The sequence below is a fragment of the Vipera ursinii genome (genome assembly GCF_947247035.1).
Source record: "Vipera ursinii genome assembly, chromosome: 3".
NCBI classification, from domain to species: domain Eukaryota; kingdom Metazoa; phylum Chordata; class Lepidosauria; order Squamata; family Viperidae; genus Vipera; species Vipera ursinii.
The window spans coordinates 106,871,380-106,890,977 of NC_139516.1; the positions used below are offsets into that span (position 1 = coordinate 106,871,380).

The following is a 19,598-nucleotide window of genomic DNA, read 5'->3' on the forward strand; positions in this document are numbered from 1 at the left end:
TACTTTATACTTTTCTTGCCTACGTGCATATGCATGCATTCTCCCCAACTGACACAAAATTGCCTCTCCACTCTTCATATAGGTAGTTCTTGACTTATTAATGGAGATGCAATTATGGTCATAAGTTGTGATGGACATTAAATAGCACAGGGCTGTGCCCAATTTTATGGACTTTTTTGCAGCGGTTATTAAATGAGTGCATGTCATACAGCAAATGCTGAAGTCATTAAGCAAATGCTGTGGTCAATTAAGTAAATCCATTACAGGTAGTCCTTGAATTACGAGTGTAATGGAGCCTGCTCATTTCACTGGTAACTCGAAAACTTGTAGAGTGAATGTTGTATGTTGAACGAGATCACTCCCTTGCTAATTAAGACGCACGTGGCTCATTAAGTGAACATGAGGTATCTCAAGGTGGGAAAGGCCATGGATGGCCTAGTGATGGAACAGGTCTCCCCGAACCCCTAAGATACCTCATGCTTCCCCTTCTCTTCCTGCCACACCAGATTCCCCTGGAAAAGATCTGTCTCCTCTCTGCAGTTCCTGCTGCTGCCCGGATCTGAGGCCAGGGGATGCTTGCACAGCCCTCACATGGCCCAATCCAGGCTCCGGAGGCCTTTTCCAGGCAGCTGCCACCCAGATCTGAAGCTGGGGGACACTTACATAGCTCTCCAGCAGCCCATTTCCAGGTTGCAGCAGCCTGGAAAAGTCTTCCGGTGCCTGGATTGGGCAGTGGGGGGGGGGCTGTGAAACCGTCCCCTGGCCTCAGATCTGGGCGGCAGCAACCTAAAAAAGGCCTCCAGAGCCCAGATCCATCCTCTGGAGGTACACTGAAGCATTCCCCCAGCTTTGGTTCCATCCTCTGTTGAAGAGATCAGAGGCCTAAAGTACCATGAGATCATACGAGATCAGTAGCGTGAGATCTCGCCCCACTGATCTTGCGTGATCTTGCATTACTTTAGGCCTCTATTCTCTGTGAATGCACCAAAGGCCTGGAGCAGCCAAGAAAGTGAAGGATCTCAATCTTCGCAGGGTGGAGAAGGGGCGGGGGTGGGGAGGGAAGGAATAACCAGGTTGAATGTTGCAGTGCCACTGTGGTTGCTCTTAAGGGTGAACAACTGCTGTGGTGCAGCAACATTCATAATTTTGGGACTTGCGCATAGGGGGCTCTCATCATGTAAGTTTGAATGAGCGTTAAGTGAAGTGAACGCTCGTAACTGGGGGATTACCTGTATTTGCTCTGGAGCATTTTTGTTGGAAAGGGGAAGTAAATGTCAGTAAATCACAATCATATGACTGTGAGGTGCTTCAAATGGCCATAAATATGGACTAGTTGTTGAGTGTTCAAAATATGGTCACGTGACTGTGAAAAGAGGGAGGGGCACTGCAACTTCAAATCTGGGTCATAAATAACCTTTTGGAGAGGTCTGTTTTAAGTTGAGGACTGACTGAATAAATAGGAACCTGCACATAGAGAAGTTAATGCTTCCTCCCCCATCTTGATTTCCTCCCTATGTATATTATCTTTAGCAACCAAGTCAAGTGTCAAGTAAGTTTTGGAAAGGATTTATAGGGAGGGATAGCAAGGAAGTATGATCCTTCTCTTGCATTCTTTATTTGTGAAATAGCCATGACAGTAGGCAAAAATGGAGAGAAAGTGAGTTTGCTGGTGCCACTAAAGATCTTTTGATGTTATACCCTGGTTGACCACCTATGAACTAAGCATGCCAATAGTCTATATAGGACCCACTCTGAAAAGAATGAAAGGTGTCAGTTTCCCTAGGAAAAAAGAGATTGACGAGATTTTGGAACTTAAGAAATGAAACACGTCAGACTTAGTCTTTTATCCAATTCCAAGTTTTCTTACCTGCAAGACAGGACTGTTATCAAAGTTATAAGCACTGGGCCTTCCCTCCAGGGTTGAGAAGGCCACATTGCCACCAGTGAGTGGTGAGATGTCACTGAACTCATCTGTACAAACGGCCTGCTGTTCATCTTCCCAACTCTTGACAAAACCTCGATTGGGTTTGTGATATGTTTTCTCACAGGAGCCACTGTAATATTGGTAGGGCACCCATGGACCATCTTCCTGAGTGCGCTTGTAAATGGCAAAACTCTCTGGACGGCTGGTATGGAACTTTAGGCGTACATAGGTAATATCAAAGGCTTTTCCTACAAAGAAGAAAACAAAAAAGATATTGGCAATGCAGTCAAAGCTGTTAAGTTATTTTTGCTTGATGGTAACATACTGATGTAAATTTTACTATCATTAATTTGTTCCTTTTTGATGCCATTATCTTGGAAGCCTTACAGACAAGAAGCAATTTGAACATTCTGAAAATAAAGCAAGCAGGCAAGCACAAATGTTGTAGTACCTAGATAAGAATGGGTATTTTTTGCACTGCATTTTTTTTTTTACTTTTGGTGTGGCATAGTATGCATGCAGCCCAGGAGAATCTGAGCTGGAAATCCTTGTTCAAGCTTCATTTCAGGATTAAGCTGTATGTTGCCCTAACAATGTGACTAATCTATCAGTTTTATGTCTGTATATCCTGTGGGCTTGATATTTATTTATTTAAAATAGGCACTGTAAAAAAATGCCAAGATAATATTTGTCAAGCACTTTACTTTATTTAAATGATACTTTTTTCCAGTTCACTACAAGGGAAAAAAAGGTTCCCAGAAACTCAACTCCTGTACAAGTGAATTCAATGCTGCTGACAATGGAAGAATAAGATTTATTCTCCTGTAATGTATATTCTCCATAGAAGATAATATACTGTACTTCCACTTTCATTTTCCCCACAGTCCACAGATGATATGAAAAATGCTGAAGCTAAGCCAGAGAACTGGTGCAAACAGCCTCCTGGTGTTACAATTGGCATCTCAGTCACTTCATCATTTCATGTCAAGGTATCAAGGAAATATTTTAACAAGCTAAAACCTAACCATCCTAGGAAGGAAAAAGCACAGAGGAAGCTCCTTTGACATTATATCTTCGTGGATAATCAAATAAATAATAGCATGGGGTTTACAAGCCTTATTAAGACATAAAATATGAGTATGCACCCCACTCCTTTCCTATAGTGATGTAAAAAATTTCCATTGCCACCCCTCCGGATTCTTTTAGTTGCTGGTGTATCTCCAAATATAGCTAATAAATGTCACATAAACTATTATGAGATATTCTCTTTCCGGGAATCTGTGTCACTTCAAACCTTTTCTTTTTTCAAACCATTTGTTCAATGTTCTTCTTCTGATAAACTTTTCTGTATGTTCTGTAACAAATCCCGGAACTATGAAGATTATCCAAGAAATAACCTGGCATTCTTCAGCTGTTTGAGATTTACAGCTCCTGTGATCATTGATCATTAGCAAAATCGACTAGTACAAATGAGAATGGCACTCCCAAGTATCTGCATTCCCTTCTTCTAATCCAGGGGTCGGCAACCGAAAAAAGGAAAGGAGCCACTCAGAACCGGTTCCGTTGCACAAACAAAACAGTGGGAGCCGCAAAAAGTGCACATGCGTGCGTCCACTCACGCGCATGCGCAAAAAGCATTTTGCGCATGCGCAAAATGGGAGGCACCTGCGTGGCGACGGGTCTCCCCTTTGTAGAGGTGCGCGCCGTCCCGTCCGGAGACCTGCCGCATTCATCAAACGGGGCCAGGCCGGCGCGCGCAGGGGGGAGGGGGCGACGGGGGCTTTTCTCCTAAGAACAGCGGCTTTTAAAAGTGGGAGGGTCGGAGCACCGCGGGCAGGTCCGTAGAGGCGGGGGACGAAGCCCCGCTTGCCTGGAGGGGGGGCAGAGAAGCGAGTTGCTGCAGCCCACCTTGGGCGGCTCCTGCCCTTTGTTCAGGCGCCAGCATCCCAAGGAAGCCCGGCCAGCAAGCCCGCCCTCCGCCCGCTTTTCCGGAGGGGGCAGAAGGAGGGAGCACGTCCCTCCCTTCTTTGTCTGCTCCGCGGCTGCCCTGCGGGAGGGGAACAATGCCTCGCGTGCCCAGCCTGGCCCCTGGACCCGGTGCAGGGGGTGAGAGAGGCGGCGTTTGGGCCAGGCCAGAGGACGAAGCCAGACCGTGCGAGCTGCGCTCCCCCTCCCTCCGAGCAGAACCCCGATCCTTGCCGCTCCCGAGGATCTGTGAGGCTGGGGGAGCCGCCCTTCCCCTCGTTTGCCCCGGCGGACGCTCCTGGCGCTGCTGCTAACGGGCGCTGCTGCTAATTTGTCCTTATCCTCCCAGGGCCAGGCGGAACGGAGAAGCGTGGTCGTTTTGCAGCTTTCCAGCCCAACTCACTTCGTCCCTCATAAAACCCAGGCAGAAAAGGCCAGTGCGCTTCCCAGAGCCGCGCTCTTGACTCGCCGAAGCTTGCCAGGCGCTGAGCTCGCTGGCGGAATAAAGAAATCGTCTCTCCCTGTCTCACGTGTAAATAAATCGTCACCCTCACTTACTTGACCACCGGCTTGCTTGTCATTCAGGGAAATAATGGTTAATCGATGGAGACGTGTAACGTGTTAGTTTGCAGTCCTTCATCATTCTATTTTCTTCAATTGCCCCGGGGTGTGTGTGTCGTGTGCGGTACTTACAGAATCGATGGCGGGGTTGGGCGGGGGGTGGGAACGGACAGAGACAACCATTCAACCCACGCGGAGAGCCCATCAAGCAGCGCTCTGAGGGAACAGGGGAGAGGGACGAGATCGGGCTTTTGCCCTTCGGCTGAAGGCGAGGCACTCGCCTCTAGTTGCAGACCTGGCAAATGGGGGATAGCCAGAAGTTGCACGGAGGGGGGGGGAAACGGGGCCCGCTACGAGTCACTTCAAGGGAGTCGCGGCACTTTGTGGAAAGGCAATTTTTTTCCCCCGGCTCCGCAAACGAAAAGCGCCGCACGCCTGAGTCTCAGAGCACGCCTGAAGGGGAAGTGAGAATCCAGGCGACAGGGAGGCCGAGTGTGTGTGTGTGTGTGTGTGTGTGTGTGTGTGTGTGTTCATTTTCCCCATTTCTCACAACCAGGTCGCAAGGGGTTTTGCCCTCGTTGCCTGTGGACGTGCAGGACAAGTCCTCCGTCCCAGCCACGCTCACAAAAAAAGTTCCTCCTTAGCCGAGCGCCTCAGGAAACAGCATTTTAAAGGAAATGTAAGCTTGTCATCAACATCTTCCCCTCACAAATCTTCCCTTCCCTTCCAAGCGGGAGCCCCGCAGCAAACGACCAGCGTCGCCATCCCCAAACAATGCAGTTCCTTGGAGCGATGCGGACAAGTGGGAAAGGAAGCCCGGCGGCCGGACCGCACTCCCGCCCTGCCTCCCCAAGGGCTCGCGCGCGTTACCGCCCCACGTGGTTGCCGCCCCTCGCGAGCCCGCTGGCTGGCTGGTGCTGACTCCGTCTCTCTCTCTCTCTTCCTCCCTCCCTCCCTCGGTCTCCCCATCCCCCTTTTCCGGCTTAGCCCCACGTCACCAGGAGACCAAACGGGCACATCATGGCAGAGCGGAGGGGACACAGGAAGCGGATCCAGGTACCGGGCTGGCTTATCTCCTCCCTCTTTTTGCAACCGCTCTGCGGGATGAGTTTCCCTTTTCCTTCTGGCTTACCCCCCTCCCCCGGTCACCCTTCCCTCCCTCCCCCCCTCTGCCTCCTCCGAGGCCGCCGCCAGTCAGCATCTCTCCTGCCATTTCTGCGGCTTTTCCGTCGCCCCCGCCGCCGCTCCCCCTTCCCCACGGGGCCAACCGCATCCGGCGCCTTCTTCCTCTGGAGGGGAAATCGTGGCTTCTCTGGGCAGTTCCCGCTTCTCTGGGCAGAGCGCCGCCTTGAAGTTTTGGAGAGCTGCGCGCGCACCTCCACCCGATCAGAGAGGTGCGCGCACACCTGGCGACTGGGAGCCGCATGAGACGGCTCAAAGAGCCGCATGCGGCTCCGGAGCCGCGGGTTGCCGACCCGTGTTCTAATCTATGTTTTTGGGAAATTCTTGCAAGCCTCCAAAATTACAACTATTACACCACAGAGTTTAAAATTTGTCTAAAGTTTCCACCAAATGTTTTCTAATTTAAAAAAAATGCTCTTACTTGACCAAACGCAGACAATTCTTACCTAATAAAATCAGAATAAAAGCTCTTTTTAAAAGCCTATTCTAGGACAAATGCTGCCTTAATGTACAATCATCACCCACATGAACTGAGAATGTTTGTAGAAGGGTGGTTCTCAACTTTTTTATATCTTATGTGGCACCGGTCATTCTGTCAAATACCATGGGGTCCCCATCACAAACAAAACAAAATGTTTATCTTTCCCAGAAAGTCTATCTGCATGTTTGCAAATATTGTAGAATTCCAGAACATTGTATTTAATGTTTTAGTAAAAAGCTTCAATGATTTAACATGGGTCCCATTTAAGATTGGTTACAGAAACTTTCCTCAGCTGGGTCCCCTTCAAGATGTTAATGCTAAATATAGAATTAACATGACCACTGCAGGGAATTTTGGAAATCAAAAGTCCATACCTCAGGAGAACGTTATGATTTGTAAAAACTCATGTTAGGATATAGTCCACATTCTTATTTGGCTGTTTGCAGATATTCTGTTCACAAACCATTTAATGCACAGCATATCCAGCCTTGACTGGTCCACATTCAGACTGAGATTTGTATTTTGCTAAGAATGGACCAAATACAGATCAAAATTTGAGCACTTATTCAATATATGTATATCCCTGATGGAGATGTTTCACAAGATGAATGACTCATAATTGGTGAAGTAACAGAAAAGTTTTTTTTTATAAAAGGTAAAAGTTTCCCCTGTCTAGTCATGCGGGATGGTATTCATCTCATTTCCTAGTCAAGTGAGCCAGCATGGTCCAAAGATACTTCCATTGTCATGTGGCTGGCATGACTATATGCTGAGGTGCACAGAACATTGTGTTACCTTCCCACTGAAGTGATGCTTATTTATCTACTTGCATTTGCACGCTTTCAAACAGCTAGGTGGGCAGAAGCTGGGCCAAGTCATGGCAGCTCACCCTGTGATACAGTGCTTAGGTCTCTAACTGCTGACTTTCCAGTCAACAAGCCCAACATCTTGAGGCTTGGCTATGCTGTGCCTCAGGAGTAGCACATAAGAGAAGGTAGGAAGGGAAGAAGAAGAAATTGGGAAAATTGGTGGGTGAGCCATTGTATAGCCCAGGAGTAGGCAACCTCGGCTCTTTTATGACTCATGGACTTCAACTCCCAGAATTCCTAAGCCAGCTGGCTCAGGAATTCTGGGAGTTGAAGTCCATGAGTCATAAAAGAGCCGAGGTTGCCTACCCCTGGTATAGCCAATGTAGGAGCATGCAGAGGTGAAAGGGAGAACTGAATGAAGCACATCAGCCTAGCCAGCTTGCTCTGTCAGATCTTCCTATTTTGTTTTGCTTTATTTGCCTCAACCTGCAACTATCTAAACATTGAGTTTCCGCTCCACTGAACCATCGTCACCCCTAAACAGTTCAAAAGAAACTGAACCATTCTGTGTTTATTTTGAGCCCAAACCAAAACCCATTTCCTATTTCAGCCCCCCTAGTAACTCTCTGTGTTAATGGAAAATATTGTAAGAAGGAAGCTGAGGAGATTTTGTGTGGATATTCCAAGAGACTCTTCAGCAACAAGACCAAAAGAAGATAACAGTACTACATATTCAAGAGCCAAGCTGAAATTGCAACACATTGGAGTGAATTCTCATTCCAACGAGAATGTTCTCAGCTATAAGAAATATACAGCGCAGAAGGAAGGGACAAAATTTGGGTATAGCAACAAGGAGAAGGAATCCAGCATTCATTTAAGCAGACAAAAACAATGCAATTAATTCTACAAAAGTCCACTAATGTAGCATGAAGATTTTTATAGCTTTAGGATCTATGCACAAAATCACCCCTCCCTCTAAAAGGAAGAAGTCAGTCAAGGGGAAAAAAACCACACAAAGGCAGACACACCCTTTTCTGAACTGTAAATAAAACAAGCATTCCTAAGCTTTGGGGTTCAAGAACACAGGCACTTCTGTTAAAGAAACACTTTCAGAAATTTTCACCAATGCATTGACAGCCTTCTATTACATAGTAGCGAGAAAGGACAGTGCTTATTGTTTCCAAGCTTTGGCATGATAGAAGCTCGGCTGTCTGTCTGGATGGACAACAGGGAAACATTTTACTCAATCAAGACAAAAGAAGTCTGAGCTATTCACAGCATAGTCGGCCATCCACTACAGCATGGGCTGAATCCTAGGGACATGAAGATAAATGAACTTGTAAAGCAGTTAGGAAGTAGAGGGGAAGTGCCACTGTGGAATCAGAAATGTTTAATAAGAATTATAACAGTGGAAAAGGCTTATAAAAATGCTTCAGAAAAACCACTGTCAATCTCAATCTTTTTTGGCTATGAGAAAATTTCCCAGAACAAGGTATACAGCTGTACACCAGCTGTTACTATTTCACATCAGACAGGGCAGTATGCACGCATGCATGTCCACATACACACACTCATATCCAACAAATGACTTCTGCAACCAGGGAGGGGGGGGAGAGGGAGAGAAAGAGAGAGAGAGAGAGAGAGAGAGAGAGAGAGAGAGAGAGAGAGAGAGAGAGAGAGAGAGAGAGAGAGATTACCCTTTGCCTTAACCACTAACCATAGTAGCATTATTTTTCTATATATGCAGTTCAAACCTAACAGAATTCATAGCTGCTTCTAGCACAGCAGTCATCCCAAATTACATGGATTTTGTAGGTTTTCAGTCAGAATTACCAATCATGCCTCATTTTAATGCACAAATGATCAAACTAGGATCAACCAATAAATCCAACTCCCTAACCAAACTGAAATCCTAATTAATTAAATAATTAAAGAATCTATGAGACATAGCTATTTTAAGCCAATTTTAATACATCTAATACAATGGAACCATCACTTCCTTGACATAGGTATTTGCACTTGGCATAAAGTGAATTATTTGTGCATTGTAATATTATAACACACACTCCATCTTTTCATATTTATTTATTTATTTATTTATTTATTTATTTATTTATTTATTTAATTTATATACCGCCCTTCTCCCAGGGGACTCAGGGCGGTGAACAGGGCAATACATAAAAACTAGATACAAAAATTAAAATTATTAAAACATGATTAAACAATGCCCATAAAATTAATACAAATTTAAAATTAAAGTTCATTTATAAAAATCCCACCCCGTCCCATCAGGCCAGGCCAGCTTGTTTAAAGAGATGGGTTTTAAGATCGCGCCGGAAGGAGCGGAGATCGGGCGCCATCCGGAGCTCAACCGGAAGATGGTTCCATAAATCCGGTGCACCCACAGAGAACGCCCTCCCCCTGGGGGCCACCAGTCGGCATTCTTTGACCGGTGGCACCCTGAGGAGGCCCTCTCTGTGGGAGCGTACTGGGCGGAGGGAAGTTGACGCCGGCTGCAGGTGCTCCCCAAGGTATTCCGGACCCATGCCATGAAGGGCTTTATAGGTCATTACCAACACCTTGAACCTCACCCGGAAGACAACTGGTAGCCAATGCAGCTCGCGGAGCAAAGGTGTGACATGGGAGTATCGGGAAACTCCCAGTACAACTCTCGCGGCTGCATTCTGTACCAGTTCTGTACCAGTTGGAGCCTCTGAGTGGTCTTCAAGGGTAGCCCCATGTAGAGAGCGTTGCAGTAATCAAGACGAGAGGTCACGAGCGCATGAGTGATGTTACACAGTGATGTTGCCACAAGTACATAACGATTAACATCTAACACTTTTGGGCACCTGAGTTCCCTGATATTAACAAGAATTTTTTTTCCTAAAAAAGGAAAACACCAAGGATTTTTTTAAAAAAGAACTACCATAACAAGTGTTCATATGGAAAACCCTAATTCACATGGAGATGTGCTTTGCACGCAGTGTGACACAGGACTTCCTAGCATGATGAGAGATCCATGCAAAGAATGCCATCCATCCAGATGCTGGTCTGAGTTCCCTGCCAACATTGCCCAGCTCCTTAACATACAGATTTGCAATAGGGAAAGAGGGGAAATGCTGCAGTTTTTTCACCTAAGTTTATCTACAGGTATTTTGGGTTCATGTGAGGATCTTGTAGCAGGGTATAATAATTAATGCAAACTTCACGAACTCATTTGCAATGTTCTGAACTTCCTGACATTTTACCAGTAATACGCAGAAGAAAGCCAATTTTACACATATCTTCCTTTCCCTGCCTTTACGGTGGCAGCAAAATAAACTGTCACTTCAAATACCATGACACAATAACCAGGGTATGCGTACAAATTATATTCATACTCTAGGGTTTTTTCCTAACACAAAGGTACACATATTTGAGCCCATAGACAATTGTATGAAAAATTTGAGTGGTTTTATTAGCAAAAGAGCAGCATAACTGGACTAGCAGTTCTTGGCTACATGCAGTACTAGCTGCATTGTGATGATGATAGGTAAAACTGTTGTAATTTAAATCCTTTTGATATCAGTGGAAAGTACAGGGAACCCTCATTTAAGGACCACAACTGAGCCTGGAATTTTCAACTACAGTACAGTATAACAAGTGTAGGTCCAATATGAGGACTTTGTACAGAAATATATATGTTTCCTAGCTATAGGAAACAAGGTCTGAAAGCAAAAATTCTTAAGTTTTGATCTGAAAAATAAATAAAAATTATAAGACATTTTGAAAAGGAGTGATGTCAATTGAACTGAACAGAAATCATTAAATTAATTAAGAATCTAAGAATTCATACAAGATTTTCCTGTCTTTTTCCAACGGCTGCAGCTAAAAACCTGTCCCCAAATATTGGCTGGCCTCTAGAAGAACAGAACATCAGAATCTAAAAACAAACAAACAAATAAGCAAACTATGAAACTCACAGGAAGTTGCAAGAGTAGAGAAAAGAAATTGGATTAATAATAAGAACCTCTTTATGACTTCTCCTTCCTTGCTCAGGATAAAGTTGATGCCCCTTAAGCAAAGAAAAGTAAGAGAAATGTGAATTTTGATATCAGGAACAAGGAGAGAATTCAGTCTTTGTTTTATACAAAGCAATAAAAGTATAGATGAGAAAAATAAAATAGAGAGCTTCTCTGCAACCCCTTTGTGTCTATTCACTTCAGTGAATGCTATTTTTATCCAATCCCTCTTCAAATGTTACCATTTCCATGAAGCCCTGAAAAAAAAGATTTTGGACCCATTTCTTATTGGTATGACTAACTAAAAAACTAATAAAAAATAACTAACTAAAAAATTAAAAAAAGAAAAAATATTATTCCTGCCTTTAACCCTTCCTTCACTTTCTCTGATATTTCTCTATCATGATTTTTACATTGTAAGCCCCTTGAAATACTAACACCTTATTTTTGAAATATGCTAATTATGATTGTTACCAAAATAATCTGAATATCAACCATACTTATTTCATTCTGCAAAATTGTTGACCATAACATGAAATTTAAATGGCCTGCTAAGCATAGAAGTTTTCCACAGATAAAAGCAAAGCACAGAAAGATTTGCAAAGTATTGTATCTTAAAAATTACCCTGACGTATTATTGTTTTGTATGTCAACCATGGAAGCTGGCTAACATGAAAGCTCCCAACTGTGCTGTGTTGCTGAAGGACTGCAGGGAAGGACATTTAAAAACTGGTTTTCTTTTCCTACATGCACAACAGGACCTTGGGAAAAAGTGGACAAAATTAAAGATGCTAAAACGCTTTGAAGTCTGTTCTTCAGCCATCACTGATGAGAAGAGCCTGCTTTTCACTCCCACCCAAATCTCACACAATTCAAATAAGGAAGGAAAACAGAAGAGGAGCAGGCAAATACAAGGGAGGCAAAATGTAAGCTTTTTGTCCAAGATAACTGGTAAGTGGGTTATATAGAAAATACACCCTACTTTTATAGATCTTATTCTGAAAAGAATGTGAATTTATTAAATATTTCTATTCCTTTCGCACAGAATAGACATTATCCTGGATATAATTGTATATATATCTACAAATTGACTTAGCTATTATTAATTGGTTAGCACTCCAGGTTGGAATTCTACAAGTTTCATTGCTCAGTACTGTAACCAGGAGCATAAAACTGGGGAAAGTTTTTATCCAAATAACTGATCCTTCCCATTGAATAATTCCTATTCAATGTTCTAAAATTAATTACTTCCATGCTTAAGTGCCAAAGCAAACTACTTCATTTCAGCCACCACAAGGTCATTGCCAAAATATGAGGTTAACTAAACTTAACTAAATTAATAGAACCAGTGAGAGAACAGATTCACCCAGAGGTCTCTAACAGACCTTCTGGGAAGTTTTTTAAAGCAAGGCAGGTAACCAGAGTCAACTTCAGTAGAGGCTGCAGGTCTGTACTATAGAAAAAAGTCTGATAGGATGAGTTGGTGGGGATTTTCATGACAGCACAGATTTGCAGAATAAGAGAAGCAGAAATCCCAATAATGTTATGTAAAAAATGAAAAATTAGTGCCAACCCCCCAATAAAAAGTATTGATTTCACCCAAGATGCTGTAAAATAATTTAAGGTTCTCTTGCTTGAGCAGGGGGTTGGACTAGAAGACCTCCAAGGTCCCTTCCAGCTCTATTCTATTCTGTTCTAATGTCTAAAGTATGATCAATCTATTACAAATAGCAAAGGTTTATACATTAGTATTATTATGGTTTGGGACCAGATTACTTTTGGGACTATCGCCTGTTCTGCCCAGTTCGACAGGAGGAGCCATCAGCTAAGAAATGTTGCTGATGGAGACCAAGAAAAGGATCTTTTCTGACTTAAGTGCCTAGATATTTCACTGCCTCTGAGATTACCTTAGTCTGCTGGCCTTTCACAAGGTCCTGAAAACTTGACACAACTTGCCAATTTTTCAGGACCTGGGATCCTAGGTATGTGATAAAGATCAGGTTTTGGATTGCTTTATAATGTTCAGCTGCTGTATGTTTTTATTTCTCTGTTACTGTATGTATTTTATCTATTTTATTGTAAACTGCATAGTCACATATATGAGGCAGGATTATATATATGTATCAAATATAATTAATAAATAAACATCTCAGAATTTAACACAGAAATGGTGAATCTGAAAGAAGGCAAGATTCACATAAAGGTTTTTTTTAAAAAAATATATATAAAACCATTTCACCTTCAATGATTTTGCCTAGAAACACTGCTTCTGCCTGGAAAGCTTAGGTTGACATTTGTCATCTATGCTTCACAGTGCATACTTGACAGTTAGTTATGCAGAGGAAGAGCGCCCTTGAAGAATATAACTTCAAGGCCATGCTAATTTCCTGCCTCTTTATGTGTGAGTACAGAATATTGCTGGCAGCAAGGGCCTGACTGAGATGTCCCACTATACATAAAATTGTTGTTGTTAGTTGTGAAGTCGTGTCCAACCCATCGCGACCCCATGGACAATGTTCCTCCAGGCCTTCCTGTCCTCTACCATCTTCTGGAGTCCATTTAGGCTCATGCCTACTGCTTTAGTGACTCCATCCAGCCACCTCTGTCGTCCCCTTCTTCTCTTGCCCTCAACCTTTCCCAGCATTAGGCTTTTCTCCAATGAGTCCTTCCTTCTCATTAGGTGGCCAAAGTATTTGAGTTACATACAATTAATAAGTGCTAAAACAATCAGCACCTACCCTTTTTCACTTTATGCAAATTTTCTACAAAGCAAGAAATTGGTTTCATAGAGTCAGCAAAACTGGAAGTATGGGAATTAGGTCTGGAGAGATGTTGACCTCTTATACTAATTGGCAAGTTGATGACTGTTGGGCTTTCAGACAAAGACAATGTACTATATGAAAAATATTTTATTTGTTATAGGGTCAGATTCTTTCCAAGAAAGACCTTGGTAACTATTCATCAACCTATTCATTAGGTAGCAAAATAGATGGAGAAACCAGGATGAATTAGCGATAAGGTTCATTCTAGGCATGTGCAAAACTCCGTTTTATGAAATAATCTAGAGAATGCCAGAATATGATGGTTTCAGTTGTCACAGAGAGCATTCCGGATGAAAAACACCTTTTTAGGCATTAGATTATCCCTGGAATATATTGAAGCAGAACATTTTCTTTAGAAATCATAGAACAATCCCCTGAAATGCACAGCCTGGAAGAGGAGTAAAATGTTTCATTGGGGGAGCAAAATATTTTGGGAGTCCTCGGGAATATTCTATTCCTGAAACTAGTGAACTTTGTACAATCTTGATATCCTCTAATAAAGTCAATTAAATTTATGTATTAGAGAATGAGATAGAACCTCGATTTAAGGCACTTTGGAAGACTACAGTAGAGGAATATTCAAAGATACACTGTCTCTTGTGGCAAGAAAGGAGGGATCTTTATGTGAAAGGCCATGCACAACTAAAGTTTGGAAGTGGTCAGCACCCCAAGATTACAGAGGGAAGGAGGCAGAACAGGCATTGTGGGTTAACTGTGATGTCGTATAGGCTTATCAATCATCCCAATGAATGGAAACTAAGTAGATAACTGAGATGCTTGAATAGAAGGGGATGAAAAAAGAATATGAAGCTGATGATCAAAGCACATTAGGCTCAGTATTATGCATCATATGCAATCTCAGGAACATAAGGAATTATCCAGACCATGAAAAGCCTGATGACAAGAGGCTCATTATCCAAACCATAGAAAAGATTTATGGCTCATATGAGGATGCAGAATGGAAGGAAACCAGAGAAAGACATTCTCCAAAGGCAGAATGGTTGCTAGGGAGCTCGTTTTGGTCCAATAATCACAATACTGAGCATGGAGGGGTACTAGGGAGAACAATCTATTATGTGTTCTTGTCTGTAAAACTGACTGTCAAGTTTGAGGAGATTCAGATAAAAGTATATAGTCCAAATCCAGCAGCAGTCTTACTGGTAGAATCAAAGATGGGGGCAATTGCTATGGTGATGCATCAGCAGCTGCAGAATTGGGGGGGGAAGAGAGGGGGGTTCTGAGAAACATCTTTTTGTCTCTTTTCCTTCTGATCGGGACTGATTGTGACACATTTTTTAGAAGATTTGGGTTGTGTAAGAGATTTCCTTGGTGCCAGGAGATTAGAACCTGAAATGTGGTTGAAACAAGGCTGCTATCAACTTTTATGACATAACAAAAACTTTGGGTGAAGATAAAGGTAGGAACTTCAGGGGAGGATAAATTTCAGAATCTGCAACTCTAAAAACGTACTCCATAGTGACCTGTAAACGAGAAGAGCTATTGCATCAAACATGTTTGACAAACGCCTGCCAATGCTTAAGACAGTCTACTATGTGAGTTTCCCCAAACCACAAGACAAAGGTTTTGTCCATTTGAGGAAAGAAATTTGGCATTTACAGAATGGGAGCATCAAAGTGTGCATGAATTAGACAAGGATAACCTGTCTCCAACTTCCCTCATGCCCCACACAGGCAGTATGTCAAGTAATGAAATATTATGTACATGAGTACATTAAAACTAAGTTAAATAAAACAAAGTGGAGAAAAGTGAAGACTTTCAAAAGAATAGTCAGGTTTCTGAGAACTATCATACTTTCACTGTGACGGCCCAAAACAAACTAGAAAGGTTTAGCAGACGATGTGTCTAGTCATGGATGCTATGCAGAGGGCAGTACTACCCAAAAATCTGCAAATTCTAGAAGATTCCAAATGGACTTTGAACAAATGCACAGGTATATATGTGAACCTCCAAAGAACACAATGACGGTCTTACAAGCAGAACTGCACAATATTTCAGTAAATATGTCGTACATGAGTGTGTGCGTGTCTGTGTGTGTGAGAGGGAGACTATTTGTGTATAAAAGCACTGTATACCTGCATGTATTTTTAATTTTTTTCTATTATCCAATTACAACTTCCAAAGGTTTGAACAGTTAATAACTTTATAGATTAGAGAACTGGGAATATCAAGTGCTACTTGATTAAATACTTCAGCTTGCATTGTGTCTTATTTATATTGTAATGTATTGCAATGCAATGCATTGTGTTACAGTGAAAATTCAAGTTTATGGATCCATATTCAATGGACCACAGAAGCAATGAGCAAAATCTGAATTTGGACTTCTTCGCTAAACATAAAGACCACTGCTTGGCAAATCAGTGTGAACAGTGACCTTACATTTATGTAAAATTATGTTAATAATGTTAAAATTATGTTTAACTACATAAAGAATGTAAAATTACATAGATCATTAAATTTGGTTTCAATAGACATTTGACTTTAATACGCCATTCCCATAACTGGACTATAACTTTGAATCTTTATTAGTGAAAAATAAAGTGGGAAATATAACTGTGCACTGAAAAATAAAGTGGGAAATATAATATTGGTAATTTATTAAGGAATTAAATCAGAAACATGTCTGAAATCAAAAGTTGTAGGATCCTAAAAATAATCTTCACTTTATTTGATTTCAAATCACTTCCCCTATCTATAAATCTAAACTTCAGTCTTATTAACACAAAACTGATTTGCTTCCCTTCTTTGTGGCAAGCATACTATGGAAATGCTTGATCTCTCAAACATTACTTCATCATGGATTACACCCTCACTGAAATCTGCTACTCACTTTTTATCATTCACAATTCAAACAAATGGAGATTGCTTTCCATTGCACTCCAGAATGCTTTTGATAAGGAGAATATCTGTAGCTCAGGGCTGAAATGAGAGGTCCTTGGTTGTTTTCTTACAGACTTTTCATTACCCAAACTAGGTAACATCATCAGTGCTAGTCCTAGTTTGGGTAACAAAACCTTTGCAAGAAAACAACCAAGTTCAGAAAGCACCAAGGACCCCTGTTTTGATTTTTTTTTTCAGACATGCTGGGGAAAGATGAAATCCCACTTCATTTCAGTCCCTTTAACCACTGGCTAATGTTCTTGGGGAAGTAAACCTGGATCTGACTGGGTGCACTTGAAACAGAAAACAAACAGCTCCTCAATCACTCCGGCCTGTGAAAGCCTTTACACCAATTGACTATTGGGCCAATCCCAATTTTTGCCTTTATTCAGATGCCAAAAATACTAAGGATGGGTAAAGGATGGGCTTTCTGCTAAAAAAGAAAATACTGCTTTCCGAAGCAAAAAAGGATTAGCTTTATTCAATATGAGAGTCCTACGTGCTGTAGTTTACATTTACTTAAAAGGTATTTATCACCTCCAGTTAGTAGCTTAAATATTTTATTTGACAAATTGGGTATGTCTAGTCTAATGAAGAGAAGGGTGAGGGGTGACATCTTAGCAGTGTTCCAATATCTCAGGGGCTGCCACAAAGAAGAGGAAGTCAAGCTATTCTCCAAAGCACCTGAAGACAGACAAGAAGCAACGGATGGAAACTAATCAAGGAGAGAAGCAACCTAGAACTAAGGAGAAACTTCCTGACAGTCAGAACAATTAACCAGTGGAACAGGTTAAAACTGCCTTTTGCAATTGACTAATGGCGAATTTGTCAATGCCAATGGTGTTCAAGTGGTGCTCCAGTTGTTTTGGGATTGCACCCAAGGCGCCTATTACTATTTGTACTGCCGTTGCTTGCCTTTGCCACAGTCTTTCTATTTGTATTTGTAGGTCTTTGTATTTTGTTATCTTCTCCAGTTCTTTCTCATCTATTCTGCTGTCTCCAGGCACTGCCACATCCACTATCCAGACTTTTTTGTCTTTCTTATCAACAACTGTTAAGTCTGGGGTGTTAGGTTGCAGGTGCTTGTCTGTTTGAATTCTGAAGTCCCAGAGCAGTTTAACTTTATCATTTTCTATGACTTTCTCTATTTTATGATCCCACCCGTTCTTGCTTACAGGCAAATGATATTTCTTGCAGATCTTCCAATGCACCATTGTTGCTACTTTGTCATGCCGCTGCTTGTAGTCAATCTGTGCGATCTTCCTGCAGCAGCTTACCAGGTGGTCCATTGTTTCTTCAGCTTTTTTGCATAGGCGGCACTTACTGTCTGTTGCTGTCTTCTCAATTTTGACTTTGCATGCATTTGTCCTTAAGGCTTGGTCTTGTGCAGCCAGAATTAGTCCCTTGGTCTCTTTCTTCAACTTTCCTGCTCTTAGCCATTGCCAGGTGTTGTTATTATCTGCTTTCCCAGCTATTTTTTTAATGTACTGGCCATGTAGTGCTTTGTCTTCCCATGCTTCTATTCTGTTCTTCATTTGGTCTTTCTTGTAGGTCAGTTTGGTCTCTCCAGTAGTCAGTAAGCCTTCCTGATACACTAATTTCAGTGCATCTTCATCATTGTCCTTCAGATATTCTGCATAAGCTACCACACCAGTTAACAATTTGAAAGTTGTTGGTAAGCAGGTAATTGGCCTGGTGTTGCCCCTTTTGCTGGATTTTTCATTATTAGGTAGGTTTTCCCAGTTGTTAGCCACTTTTCAATTTCTCTGTATATTGTTGAACTGCTTGGCAATGAGTTAGATGTTTCAACCAAAACCCATGCAGTTCATCTTCACCTGATGCTGACCAATTTTTGATCTTCCTTGCTCTTTTTTCTACCATTTTTGTTGGTATTACTAGATCTTTTTTTCAACTTCTGTTTTATTTGCATCCACCTCCTTTAACCAACCCGCATCCTTGTTGTGTTTCTTTGGGTTATCCCATATCTGCTTCCAGAACTGCACTGTTTCTTCCTTGTCAGGTACTGACTGATTCATTGCAGTTTCTCCATTGATGGATTGGTAGAAACATCTCTGATTGGATTGAAATTGGAGGTTCTGCCTATAATTTGCAATTCAAGCTTCGTATCTACTGATTTTCCTGGCTATAACTGTTATTTGCTGCTTTATTTTTTCCTTGATCTTCCTTGTTTCTAAGTGGTATTTCTTGATTAGGTATTCTTTGGTCTTCTTGTTCTTCAGCTTCTTTTCTTTCATCTGTTCTAGCTTGCTTACATGTGATCTTAACTTGCTGATCTTATTTTCTACTCTAACCTTCCATTTTTGTGGTGCACCGTTTATTTTTCTTCTTTGTTGATTTTGCATCCCAGGTATTCAGTTATAATTGCAGCTGTGCTGTACATTAGTTGGTTTGTTTCTTGCACTGAATTGGTGCTTATACTTGATATTGCAGTATTTGCACCTTTTAATATTTGTGCTAGCTGTTTCTTTGGAACAAGCTTCAATGCAGGCAGCCTTATTCTGTTATTTTTGTGCTGTTCTAGATGCTCAGTTATTTTTTGTTTCAATTTTTTAATTTCTTTAGTTAAAGAGTTCTTGAGGAAAAGGCGCCTGGTTTCCAAACAGTTGTATATCTCTGCTGGATTCCTTCACTGCCAACTCCTTCTGGCTTGCCTCTACATTCTGAATTACTTCTGGCAAGGCCCTGATTTCTTTGCCCTGGGTAAACCTTTGCAATTTATCCAATTCTGTTTCTGTGAATACTTTATTTTGTATTATAAATCAGCATTGATCTGCTAGTCTCTGTTCTGTTATTTCTGATTCTGAATGTTGTTCTTTCCAGAACTGGTGCATTCATTTTAGATAACCTCTTTTTATTGGACTTGATCTGTAATAACAGATCATTATTTCTTTGTTTTCAATCACTGTGTATTTGCGACGGGTAAACACCTTTTCT

The 19,598-nt window shown here is 41.9% G+C and overlaps 2 protein-coding genes across 2 annotated transcripts in view; one reads left to right on the forward strand and one right to left on the reverse strand.

Moving 5' to 3' along the window:
* NCF2 (neutrophil cytosolic factor 2) overlaps positions 1-19,598 on the forward strand; it is a 518,710-nt gene that overhangs the window by 431,227 nt on the left and 67,885 nt on the right. The gene's annotated exons all lie outside the window — the stretch shown is intronic.
* LAMC1 (laminin subunit gamma 1) overlaps positions 1-19,598 on the reverse strand; it is a 141,686-nt gene that overhangs the window by 72,299 nt on the left and 49,789 nt on the right. The window contains exon 2 of the mRNA XM_083359065.1: positions 1,868-2,172. Within this exon, the coding sequence (XP_083215191.1) occupies positions 1,868-2,172 (305 nt within the window). The remainder of the gene's footprint in view (positions 1-1,867; positions 2,173-19,598) is intronic.